Below are 12,757 nucleotides of genomic sequence, written 5' to 3'. Positions count from 1 at the left end.
GTGATCTGTACCAGAAACGGCACTAATAAAAATCACCGTTAGTGATCTTTACCGGAAACGGCCCTAATAAAAATCACCGTTAGTGGTCTTTACCGGAAACAGCCCTAATAAAAATCACCGTTAGTGATCTGTACCAGAAACGGCACTAATAAAAATCACCGTTAGTGGTCTTTACCGGAAACGGCCCTAATAAAAATCACCGTTAGTGATCTGTACCAGAAACGGCCCTAATAAAAATCACCGTTAGTGGTCTTTACCAGAAACGGCCCTAATAAAAATCACCGTTAGTGATCTGTACCAGAAACGGCACTAATAAAAATCACCGTTAGTGATCTTTACCAGAAACGGCCGTGGTAAAAATCACCGTTAGTGATCTTTACCAGAAACGGCCCTAATAAAAATCACCGTTAGTGGTCTTTACCGGAAACGGCCCTAATAAAAATCACCGTTAGTGGTCTTTACCGGAAACGGCCCTAATAAAAATCACCGTTAGTGATCTGTACCAGAAACGGCCCTAGTAAAAATCACCGTTAGTGATCTTTACCGGAAACGGCCCTAATAAAAATCACCGTTAGTGATCTGTACCAGAAACGGCCCTAGTAAAAATCACCGTTAGTGGTCTTTACCAGAAACGGCCGTGGTAAAAATCACCGTTAGTGATCTTTACCAGAAACGGCCTTAGTAAAAATCACCGTTAGTGGTCTTTACCGGAAACGGCCGTGGTAAAAATCACCGTTAGTGATCTTTACCAGAAACGGCCCTAGTAAAAATCACCGTTAGTGATCTGTACCAGAAACGGCCCTAGTAAAAATCACCGTTAGTGATCTGTACCAGAAACGGCCCTAGTAAAAATCACCGTTAGTGATCTGTACCAGAAACGGCCCTAGTAAAAATCACCGTTAGTGATCTTTACCAGAAACGGCCCTAGTAAAAATCACCGTTAGTGATCTTTACCAGAAACGGCCCTAATAAAAATCACCGTTAGTGATCTGTACCAGAAACGGCCCTAATAAAAATCACCGTTAGTGATCTGTACCAGAAACGGCATTAATAAAAATCACCGTTAGTGATCTGTACCGACAACCTTCTTTTTAAAAATGTTTTTATTTTGAGCACAAAATTAAGTTCTTTGTCAAAGAAATTGTCAAACAGTGAAGCTGATCAACTTAATCAGCAAATGTCTCAAATAAATATGAAATATAATAGAAATATCTAAATACACCGAAAGGGGAGGGGGCCCGGGGGGGGGGGGGTGGCTTTAACAAGTATACACACTCTTTAGCTCTGGGCTGTGATTGGCTGCTGACAGAGAGGACACGCCCCCTGGAGGAGCATCATCATCATCACACTATGAAACCTCCATGTTGCTGAAGTCTGAGTGGAGGACGAGTCCCTGAATGCATCACGATGAATAAAAATAAATATAAATATAAAATATAAACTGCTACACCTGCCCGTCATGTTTTTAGGCCACGCCCCCTCTACTCCTCGGTGGGCGGGGCCTCCTCCAGAGCTTCCTGTTGGTTGGGGTCGACGTACTCGTGATTGAAGGTGACAGAATCAGCTCCCAGTTTGAACCTGTGGACGGCCAGCAGACACTGGAGCGCCTGCAGACACACGGGATTCAAAGACAAAAGCTAAATTAACACCGTTCCACTCCGCTGACGGACGATCACAAGTAAACAGCGAGCTAGAACACAGAACACACACTCACAGGTGGACAGGTGAGTTCACCTCACTGGAATCAACAGGTAAAGGCAGAACAGGTAAACTGATCCAGAAGGTCCGGATCCACATCAGAGACATCAGCACAGAGTCCATTAACTCTTTGTGTACCACTCATTTATCTTCATCTTTCATCACAGATCATTACATCATCGTCATTAATCAGAATATATGATGACATCATCTTACACAACATGGCATCACTGTAATAACAATAACAACAATAATAATAATTATAATAATATAATTAATACTACTAATAATAATAATAATAACACACTTCACATGATGTTTATAAATCATCTCAGACACAAAACTACATCACTCTGTTGTCATGGAAACAGAAGGCACTTTGGATGACAGGCACTTTAGAGCAGCCAATCAGAGTCCAGACTGAGTTGATGAGGAAACAGGAAGGAGAAGGAGGCTGAAGGAGAGAGGTGTCGTTAGATGTGTGTGTGTGTGTGTGTGTGTGTGCGTGTGTGTGTGTGTGTTTCAGGCGAGTGGCGGGCTGAACAGTTTGTTGTATTCTTCTTCAAACGAGACTCTCTTGAGACGCTCCGACGACAGCAGAGTGAGTCCTCCCTACACACACACACGGGTCACGTGCACACACAACAGGTCACGTGCACACACACACACACACACACACACACACACACACACACACACACACACAACATACCACAGCAGAATAACATGCACAAAGAGAAACACACGTGACAACATGCACATACACACACACACACACACACACACACACAAACACACACACAAAAACAGGGAGAAGAAAACAGCATCATGTTTGTTACACGTCTGTTTTCTGTTATTAAAGGTTCGTTTGACAGACATTAATATTAATATTAGTATGATAATTTTTTTTTGTATTGCTATTTCAATAATTATTATAGTTATTATTATTACTATTATTATTGTTAGTATTTCTATTGCTATTATTATAATAATAATAATTACTATTATTATTAATAATACATTTTTTATTATTATTGTTATTGCTATTTTTTTATAATTCTTATAATTATAGTTATTATTATTATTATTGCTAGTATTTCTACTACTACTACAGCAGGACTACACACTGTGAATACTTTGTCCTGCAGTGTGATGTCAGTGTTGGACCACCAGGTGGGAGCAGAGGCAGATGTTTTCAGCTGTTCTGGGTCAGCGAGGTAACTTCAAGTTTAACCCTTCAGGGTTCACACATCCAGCTGTTCTTCCTGTATCTGGCAGCTTCAGCTGTTTCTATTAGTCTATTAAATTATGTGTTTAATTTCTTGGTATTTGTTTAATATTATAGTTTGTAAAACGTGCCGCTCTGCTGACAGTAGACGTGTCCATGATTGTGATTGTGCTCGTATCCAGACTGAGAACCTCTGGGTTGATTTACAGAGTTCATAACCAGCATTGTAGGACCACTTAGAGGGGGTGGGGGGGGCACATGAGAAACCCAGATTGTTGCCGGGGGCCAAACAAACTCTATTTTATAAATAGATTAACTTATAGAAAACATACTGTGTACTTATTTTTCAGCATTCATTAAACTGAAAGTCACTCCAACCAGCAGATTATTAAGAAGATGACGTCATATTCAGTATAATATTCAGGAGTCTTTGAACCGTGCAGGACTGACTGTTTTGGTTAGTAACGTTTCATTAACAAAACTTAAAGCTGCAGTAGTCAGTATATTTTTGGCATCATTGGGCAAAACATCCCATAATAACCTTTCAGCATATTGTAATTCAAGTGTTCTGAGAGAGAACTAGACTTCTGCTCCTCCTCATGGCTCTGTTTTCAGACTTTAGAACATCTAGCTTAGGAACGGGAGACTTTGACCAATCACAGGTCATTTCAGAGAGAGAGAGCGTTCCTATTGGCTGAGCTCCGGTCATATGACCAGAACTTGGCGTTCCTTCACCAGATTTTACAATGACGGCGGCGTCACAAACTTTCTCATTTTACAGCTAAACCGTGGACTACAAGATGATTCTGAGAACATTTGTCACTGTGGGTCAAGAACGGACTTCTTTCAGACAATTTTAGCAGATTTTCCAACTTTTTTTAGCACATTTTTTGAACATTTGTCAAAAACATTTTTCATCCTTTTTTGGGACATTTTTTCCAATTTTTTTTTTTTTTTCAGACATTTTCAAGCATGTTTCGGACACATTTTTGGACATTTTTTGTTTTATTTTCGGAAATTTTTCAGACTGTTTTCGTTTACTTTTTTAGACTCTCTTGAAAACAAATTGGGATATTTTCTGGATATTATTCACCTTTTTTTTCTGACTTTTTTAGACATTTTTCGGACAGTTTTTTGTTACTTTTTTTTACTTTTTAAAAAAAAAAAAAAAAAATTCCGGATATAATTTTTTCAGACTTTTTTCGGGCACATTTTCTGACTTTTCGAAAAATGTTCAGACATATTCTTTTCGACATTTTTTTAAAAACTTTTTTTTGGACATTTTTTCGAACTTGCACTACAAGATGATTCTGAGAACATCTGAGGAGAGAAATAGACATTAACGTTACAGAATATTGATTCATATTTGATCAGCGCTGCCTAGTTTGACCTTTTAGTCGGAGCTCAGAGTGATTGACAGCCGGCTCTCAGAGACGGCAGCTGGACAGCAGATCTCAGATCAGCTCTTACTGCTTGTTTTCCTCCGGTCTGTGAAATCTTGTAGATGCCGTTAGGAGCACCGGAGGACACCAGAGGAACATGATTTTATTTCAGGTTACCTGTTTCATGCACTACTGTCACGATATAGTGACCGTTTTATAAAAATAACTTTGTTTAATCCTATTTGCTCCGATCTCGTCTACTGATGCTTTAACATTTAACTTAACATTTACACTTCCGTCTGTCGTTGCAGGCAGTTTTGTAACAGTCTTTGCTGGCTGCTTTTAGAGCTTAGCTAACGACCCCTCGGCTGTCCTCACCTTCTCATCTTCAGGTAGTTTCTGTATTTTTCCGCATGTTTTGTCTCAAAGTGACGACTCAAGTTGTATTCTTTAAATCCCGCCACATGTTTGTTAGCATGCCTCGGTCTGACTAAGCGTGATCTTGTTTATTCGGGTTAGTGAAGCCAGATAACGAGAAGATGTTGTAGTACCGGCGTCAGGTGATGTATTCCAGGTACGTACCCAGGTGAAGACGGAGAAGAAGGAGAAGACGATGGTGGCTCTGGCAGCGTCTGCGCCTTCATTCAGAGGGTTGTCTTCCTCTTCAGAAACCTGCCACTGGTTGGCCAGGAAACAAAACCCCACGAACCAGACCACACACCAGAAACCTGCACGGATCACAGGTTACATCACAGGTTATTAATCACACCAACAGGTGAACCAGAGACCTGCAGAGATCACAGGTTACATCACAGGTTATTAATCACACCAACAGGTGAAGATCACAGAATACAGAAGAGGCGGAGTCTCACCTGACACCGCGATGTCGGCCATGACGGCCTTCTTCCTGTCCTTCACGCCGGTGATCTGAGGGAAGTAAACGTCCAGCGCCAGGAAACCGGTGCTGCAGAGGAAGCACAGCGTTCCCATGGCGACGGCGTAGTTGCAGGCGTGCTGGTTGCGGTTGAAGATGCAGGACTCCTCCACCTCTTCGGGGCGGTTAACGTAACCCTCGTTAGCGACGCAGCCGAGGATCACGATGGAGAAGAGCTGAAAGCAGACAGGAGACAGCAGCTAGCTCAATGCTAACAGACACATTCATTCTCATTGGAAGAGGCTAGATGCTAACAGGGAGGAGTATAAAGCTTTAATTCAGAGTTTTTCTACATGAAAACATTTTGATTCACTCAGAACAAAACCTTCTAATCGAATCCCACTCTCTCCTCCGTAAACCGTCCAATCACGGCCCACTCTCTCCTCCGTAAACCGTCCAATCACGGCCCACTCTCTCCTCCGTAAACCGTCCAATCAGAGCCCACTCTCTCCTCCGTAAACCGTCCAATCACGGCCCACTCTCTCCTCCGTAAACCGTCCAATCACGGCCCACTCTCTCCTCCGTAAACCGTCCAATCAGAGCCCACTCTCTCCTCCGTAAACCGTCCAATCAGAGCCCACTCTCTCCTCCGTAAACCGTCCAATCACGGCCCAATCTCTCCTCTGTAAACCGTCCAATCATGGCCCACTCTCTCCTCCGTAAACCGTCCAATCAGAGCCCACTCTCTCCTTCGTATACCGTCCAATCAGAGCCCATTCTCTCCTCCGTATACCGTCCAATCAGAGCCCACCCTCTCCTTCGTATACCGTCCAATCAGCTCATTCTCTCCTCCGTATACCGTCCAATCACGGCCCACTCTCTCCTCCGTAAACCGTCCAATCAGAGCCCACTCTCTCCTCCGTAAACCGTCCAATCAGAGCCCACTCTCTCCTCCGTATACCGTCCAATCACGGCCCACTCTCTCCTCCGTAAACCGTCCAATCAGAGCCCACTCTCTCCTCCGTAAACCGTCCAATCAGAGCCCACTCTCTCCTCCGTATACCGTCCAATCACGGCCCACTCTCTCCTCCGTAAACCGTCCAATCAGAGCCCACTCTCTCCTTCGTATACCGTCCAATCAGAGCCCACTCTCTCCTCCGTAAACCGTCCAATCAGAGCCCACTCTCTCCTCCGTAAACCGTCCAATCAGAGCCCACTCTCTCCTTCGTAAACCGTCCAATCAGAGCCCACTCTCTCCTTCGTATACCGTCCAATCAGAGCCCACTCTCTCCTCCGTAAACCGTCCAATCAGAGCCCACTCTCTCCTCCGTATACCGTCCAATCAGAGCTCATTCTCTCCTCCGTATACCGTCCAATCAGAGCCCACTCTCTCCTCCGTAAACCGTCCAATCAGAGCCCACTCTCTCCTTCGTATACCGTCCAATCAGAGCCCACTCTCTCCTCTGTATACCGTCCAATCACGGCCCACTCTCTCCTCCGTAAACCGTCCAATCAGAGCCCACTCTCTCCTTCGTATACCGTCCAATCAGAGCTCATTCTCTCCTCCGTATACCGTCCAATCACGGCCCACTCTCTCCTCCGTAAACCGTCCAATCAGAGCCCACTCTCTCCTTCGTATACCGTCCAATCAGAGCCCACTCTCTCCTCCGTAAACCGTCCAATCAGAGCCCACCCTCTCCTTCGTAAACCGTCCAATCAGAGCCCACTCTCTCCTCCGTAAACCGTCCAATCAGAGCCCACTCTCTCCTCCGTAAACCGTCCAATCAGAGCCCACTCTCTCCTCCGTATACCGTCCAATCAGAGCCCACTCTCTCCTCCGTAAACCGTCCAATCAGAGCCCACTCTCTCCTCCGTAAACCGTCCAATCAGAGCCCACTCTCTCCTCCGTAAACCGTCCAATCAGAGCCCACTCTCTCCTCCGTATACCGTCCAATCAGAGCCCACTCTCTCCTCTGTAAACCGTCCAATCAGAGCCCACTCTCTCCTCCGTATACCGTCCAATCACGGCCCACTCTCTCCTCCGTATACCGTCCAATCACGGCCCACTCTCTCCTCCGTATACCGTCCAATCAGAGCAGCAGCAGTGTGAAACAGTGAGGTTTTGTTTGAGGAGTCTTGTGTTGAACCTCAGGAATGTTAACACCAATCTCATGACTGAAAAACGTGCACACGCACGTGCACACACACGCACTATACTGAAATAACTTGCATAAACAGAACAAACTGACAGACATGACCCAACCGACTGTTTCCTGTTTGATGTGAGGTATATTGAGATATATTTCCAGGTGTGACCTCACAGGTGTTTCTTCTTTTGTTTACATCAATCTGAAACGTTGTTACTGTGACATCATCATGACATCATCAGACTCACCCAGCAGACGATCCTCACCACGGTCTGAGGCTGTCTGATGAAGGTCAGGGGGTCGAACTCTCCCCCCGCCTTCCCCGCCCCGTACGCCTGGAAACCGTCCATCCAGACCACTTCCTGTTCCACGGACCAGCTCAGACCAGTAAGGACCAGTTCAGCCCCGGCTCAGTCCACTTTAACCCTCCACCTCCCAGTTCAGTCCAGTTGGATTCTACTCAGACAAATTGGTCCCAGTCCAGTGAGTCCAGTTAGTCCAGTGAGTCCAATTGGGTCCAGTTGGGTCCAGTTGGGTCCAGTTGGGTCCAGTTAGTCTAGTTAGTCCAGTTGGGTCCAGTTGGGTCCAGTGAGTCCTGGTTCTAGTCTGTGTCTGTACTGGTCTCGGCGCTCTCTTCTTCTTCTTCTCTGCTGTTAGAACTGTAATCTGCTCTAATCCTCCTCATCCCACTTTACACTTTATCACCCTGAGCTGAGTCTCACAGGCTGTGGACCGCCTCCAACCAGCTCCACCAATCACATCCTTCTATTAACCCTTTCGGAGTCAGAGTCGTCCAATCACAGTGAAGGAGGCGGGGCTTCACTTCCTGAGAGGCTGCAGTCAGGATGACAGATCTCATCTCTTTTACACATGTTTTATCTGAACACATGTTAACGAGTCCAGCTGTTCATTAGCTCAAACTGATAGCCTCATGCTAACGTAAATGTTTACTAAGTACATATTTATCACTTCATTAAACACAAACTAGTTCTTACATAGTACATATGTACACCTACTAACTGCATGTGGAACCGTTAACTAGCTAACTGACAGAGCCTCTAAATCAGTCACAAGCCGTCTTCAGTGAAACGCTGGAGAGTAAAAACACGTGTTTAGAAGTTTTATTGAAGCATCGAAGTGTTTAGAGCAAACAAAACAAGATGGAAGAAGAAGAATAAAGAGAAGAAGAAGAGATGAAGAACTTCTTCCAGCTCAGAGACTCCAACCTGAAACAGACGGACGGACGGACGTCTGTTAGGACTCCACTCATGTGATCGCTCCTCTAAACTAAACTCACTGATGAACACACTCACATGATGCTTCAGCCGGCCATGATGTGCTTCACAAAAGCTGAAAGACATCAAGTTTCCATCAGTCAGTGTTTCTATTAGTCTGTTAGTGTTGTATTATATCTCATACTGTATATATATATATATATATATATATATATATACCTTCATAGTGAATACATCCGTCAGCATCTTCCTGTCCGGCTAACAGCTGGTCCACCTCGGCCTCGGCCATCCTCTCCCCTGGTAACACACAACATTCAGTCTGAGTATATAGATGTTGTTGATTCATTCATATAGATGTAGTATCTGCGTTCTGTGTGATCAGAATCAATGAGCATCATACCCAGAGTGACCAGAACGTGTCTCAGCTCGGCACCCATCACCGTCCCGTTTCCTTCTTTATCAAACACTCGGAGACCTTCAACAAAGTCCTCGTACGTCCCCTGTTAACACAGACAGACAGAGACAGAGATCAGCAGAGTGACCTGCAGAGTGACCTCTGACCTCTGACCTCTGAGAGGTGAAAACCCTTCATCCTACTTTGTCTTTGGACTGAGCCACATGTTGCAGCATCGGCAGGAAGGTCTCAAAGTCCACCAGTTTACTGTCCATGTCTGTTCAAGGAGAAGAGGAAACACGCTGATGCATAACGTCTGACTGATTATCAATATATAGGTATATATAGATATATATACCTATATATACATATATATATCCAGTATATATAATGATGTTGTGTGTGTACCGTCAGGTTTAGGTCGTCCCAGCACTCTCAGAACCTCGGCGTTGGTCGGGTTTTGTCCGAGCGCTCTCATCACGTCTCCACACTGACACAACGAGATCTTCATCTGATTTTCTGCAGTTCTGTCAAACAGCTGGAAGGCTTCTTTAAACTCTGTGTTCAGATTATAATTAGTAATTAAAAACAACATATTAAACAACTCATCTGATTAAATTAAAACCATATTTATATTTACATATATATATTTATATATTCACCTTCAATCTGATCAGCGCTGAACTCAATCTGAAAAAGAAACAGAGGATGCTGATCTGGAATCAGCGGATGAATACATAGATGAATGTGTAGTAATTATTCATGAATGAGCTCCAGATGTTGATATTTCTGTTCGTACTTCCAGGTACTTCTACTACACTTCAGATCTGATTTTGGTCCATTTGCACACCGCCTCGTATGCGGGACTCCCCAGCCTGCCGTGTGTCGCTCACACCCTCCAGCTGGCTGTTAACGAGGGTCTTTAGACACAGAGAAGTACTCGTATCGGTACTCGGTATCGGAGAGTACCCAAATGTAAGTACTTGTACTCGGTCTGAAAAAAATGGTATCGGTGCATCCCTAGTATTTAATCCTCTTATCAACATGGGAGTGGACAAATATGCTGCTTTATGCAAATATGTGTATATATTTATTATTGTAAATCAATTAACAACACAAATCAGAACATGGCAAACTTTTGAAAATGCCCATGACCGTTTTTCCTCGCCAACATTTTTAGCGAGTTTGGAGCTTTATTTAACCTCCTTCATGACAAGCTAGTATGACATGGTTGGTACCGATGGATCACCAGGTTCTGTAGTTTCATATGATACCAGTATCTTCACTCTAGCTTTAAAACTGAGCCGCTACAACCTAAAAAGTTGCGTTAAAGAAATTAGTGTTGACTTTGACAGACCTAATCAATACATGGAGATCAAACAGGCAGACAGACCTTCACGCTGTGTGGGTCGAAGTCCAGTTCTTTAGCCGTTTCTGGTTCTGGAGACGTCTTCACCGCTTCCTTCTTTAGTTCTGGTTTCTTGGGGGCCATGATGGACAGATGAACACTGAAACAGGATAGAAAGAAAGTAAAGAATCAGATGGTAGAAGGTGATGGGAGGAGGACGGAGGGGTGGAAACAGAGGAGATTCCTCTGTGAGACGGTTTAAATACCGTCACACTGAGAGTCCATCAGGTCCATCAGGTCCATTTAAGGTCAGAGAACGATCCTCTCAGGGTTTCTACTGCAGAGAGACAAACTGAGAATAGACCACAATCCTCTACTGAACACATCTACTGAGACCACCTTAAATAGAAAACACACCGACTCCCCCTTAAATAGAAAACACATCAACTTTTATTTTATATTACATGACATTTATTTAGCCAACGCTTTTATCCAACAGTGAGTGTATTGGACCATGCGGGTACAACCACTGACACAAGTAAGAACATCAGCTCCATCAAACATGCTCAACTGATTCATTTGGAGGCAATAAGAGATTTTTAGTTTTTATTTTCATTTTTTATTATTACTGACTGTGTGTATATATATATACATATATATATATATACTGTATATGCTCTATATTACTCAGACTGGAACACGTGACAGTAACAGGTAGGTACATAACTTAATAATATCACAGGGCTGGTAGCACACTGTGTCTCTACCTCAGGGTCTTTTAACTTGGACTGGAATGCACGGCAGTAACAGCCAGGTAGAAGTTCTCTATGTTGCACATGGCCGGCACCATGCTGTGTCTTAATTAAAAGAGCACTTGAATTAACAGCTAATTGTGACAGCTTGAGGAGATTGCATTGAATACCTGGTATTCAAATGCTGAACCAAACTTCTTGCAAGTCCCACAGTAGTAGTTTAACTTGAATGGCAAGCAGCAATAGCAAGTACTTAGAATAACACTATGGAGACTTAAAGTGTTATCAATAATCCAAATCTCTCAGATTGATTTAGTTGAATCTGAATAAATCAATTCTCACCACAATGCACTTGTTTATAAGTACAGCTGGATGTCTACTGCTCAGGCAGGCTAGTGGTGTAGAATGTAAACACTTTTGGTTAGCTTACAAGTGGAATAAAAAATTGGCGTTGACCACGTCGACAATACCATGCCTCACACGGGGCACCAATGTGTTGGGGACACGCATGCAGGAGCTGGTTGATAACAAATATTAAAGAAAATGATTAATATAAACAAAACCAATAGTAATACATTATCCATATATATTAATAATAACAGGGCACCAAATGATGTTGGTGCAGTAGCTTAAAAATGGCTATCAAAAGTAATTAATAATTATCAAAATAATGAATTATCATGTTGAATAATATGATTTAATGTGAATTAAATCATCTTTGGGGCATCACTTTTACTTTTACTTCTTGATGTTTTTCCTCCGAACTCAGAGGACTGTTACCATGGCTACTGACAATGAGCCAATGCGATTGGCTGAAAGGTGATTAAATTAACTTTTATTAACTGTTTCTCAGCCCTGACATCACACATCTTGTCTGGTATTATCCCTTATTTAAACTCTTCTGTTGTCTGACTAAAACATGTCAACCTCAAAAGGTTAAATTTAAAAGAAAAAGCGAATTAACCATTTTAATAAATAAATAAATTAAAGTCTGTTTTTTATGTCTAAACTTGGACTTGAAATAGTTCATTTTAAATAATGTATTTCTATAATTAACAAATTATTTGAAAAGGCCTGATGGGAACTAATAAACATGTGACTTCACGTATGTGTGTGTGTGATGACACACTACCTGACCTCTCAGGTTTCAGTCAAGGCAAAGCAAGGCGAGGCCAGAAGACACCAGACATTTAGAGAGAGAGAGAGAGACAGATAGACAGACAGACAGATAGACAGATAGACAAGACAGACAGACAGACACGTTGTGGATACTCTGATTGTTTACTAGAATTATTTTGGAATAAACAACAGAAGCAGGTAAGACTGAACCATCATCTGTTTACCGCAACTGATTGTGTATTTGTGTGTGTGCTAGTGTGTTAGTGTTTGTGTGTGTGTTAGTGTGTGTTAAGTATTGACGTATATAATGAAGCCCGTGTTCATATGAAGGACTGTGTGTTAGTGTGTGCTGAGATTAAGAGTTGTGGTTCTGGTTTAGCTCTCCTACATTTCTTCATCAGGAGTTCAGATCAAGGTCTAAACAGGATCCGGGTCTAAACTGGATCCGGGTGTAAACTGGATCCGGGTCTAAACTGGATCCGGGTGTAAACTGGATCCGGGTCTAGATCTACAAGAACCAGAATTAACTGAAATTAAGTTTTAACAAAACAATGAAATTTGAATCACAAATCATTTGAAT

General features: G+C 43.0%; 3 protein-coding genes across 5 annotated transcripts in view; 1 reads left to right on the top strand and 2 right to left on the bottom strand.

The window, feature by feature from the left end:
- Positions 1-1,066: 1,066 nt before the first annotated feature.
- Positions 1,067-7,993, bottom strand: LOC141781372 (synaptogyrin-1-like). 2 transcript variants are annotated; one of them, XM_074657086.1, is made up of 4 exons: positions 7,578-7,991; positions 5,181-5,418; positions 4,891-5,036; positions 1,067-1,607 (listed from the first exon to the last, which is right to left on the bottom strand). In XM_074657086.1, the coding sequence occupies exons 1-4, from the start codon at positions 7,677-7,679 to the stop codon at positions 1,482-1,484; spliced, it is 612 nt and encodes a 203-aa protein (XP_074513187.1). In that variant the 5' UTR covers positions 7,680-7,991; the 3' UTR covers positions 1,067-1,481. The 2 variants fall into 2 exon arrangements, with proteins under 2 accessions (XP_074513187.1, XP_074513188.1); XM_074657087.1 differs by lacking the exon at positions 1,067-1,607 and adding an exon at positions 1,821-2,310 and having other exon boundaries at positions 7,578-7,993.
- A 221-nt stretch (positions 7,994-8,214) lies between these two features.
- The window catches only part of LOC141781373 (myosin light chain 4-like), a 5,964-nt gene continuing 1,421 nt past the window's right edge, over positions 8,215-12,757 (bottom strand). The window contains exons 1-9 of one of the 2 annotated variants that reach the window (XM_074657089.1): positions 10,573-12,757; positions 10,352-10,466; positions 9,621-9,648; positions 9,367-9,516; positions 9,162-9,235; positions 8,965-9,064; positions 8,784-8,861; positions 8,643-8,679; positions 8,215-8,555 (exon numbers count right to left, since the gene is read on the bottom strand). The exon at positions 10,573-12,757 is cut by the window's right edge and continues 1,421 nt beyond it. In XM_074657089.1, coding sequence (XP_074513190.1) covers positions 8,651-8,679; positions 8,784-8,861; positions 8,965-9,064; positions 9,162-9,235; positions 9,367-9,516; positions 9,621-9,648; positions 10,352-10,450 — 558 coding nt within the window. In that variant the 5' untranslated portion in view covers positions 10,451-10,466; positions 10,573-12,757 and the 3' untranslated portion in view covers positions 8,215-8,555; positions 8,643-8,650. Of the gene's footprint in view, positions 8,680-8,783; positions 8,862-8,964; positions 9,065-9,161; positions 9,236-9,366; positions 9,517-9,620; positions 9,649-10,351; positions 10,467-10,572 lie in introns of both variants that reach the window. The other variant, XM_074657088.1, reaches the window with a different exon arrangement.
- LOC141781376 (sodium channel protein type 4 subunit alpha B-like) overlaps positions 12,265-12,757 on the top strand; it is a 22,293-nt gene continuing 21,800 nt past the window's right edge. The window contains exon 1 of the mRNA XM_074657090.1: positions 12,265-12,375. The gene's annotated coding sequence lies outside the window, so the exon portion shown is untranslated. The remainder of the gene's footprint in view (positions 12,376-12,757) is intronic.

This window comes from Sebastes fasciatus, chromosome 13, assembly GCF_043250625.1.
Source record: "Sebastes fasciatus isolate fSebFas1 chromosome 13, fSebFas1.pri, whole genome shotgun sequence".
NCBI classification, from domain to species: Eukaryota; Metazoa; Chordata; class Actinopteri; order Perciformes; family Sebastidae; genus Sebastes; species Sebastes fasciatus.
Note: the sequence above shows the minus strand (reverse complement) of the source record. Positions and strands in the feature narration are given on the sequence as shown.

What these genes read in the sequence shown, in the direction of transcription:
- LOC141781372 (XM_074657086.1), bottom strand. Translation starts at nt 7,679, where the DNA reads ATGGACGGTTTCCAGGCGTACGGGGCGGGGAAGGCGGGGGGAGAGTTC. An exon ending in TGGTGAGGATCGTCTGCTGG is followed by an intron (nt 5,419 to 7,577) that starts GTGAGTCTGATG and finishes GTCTGCTTTCAG; the next exon opens with CTCTTCTCCATCGTGATCCT. An exon ending in GGCCGACATCGCGGTGTCAG is followed by an intron (nt 5,037 to 5,180) that starts GTGAGACTCCGC and finishes TGATCCGTGCAG; the next exon opens with GTTTCTGGTGTGTGGTCTGG.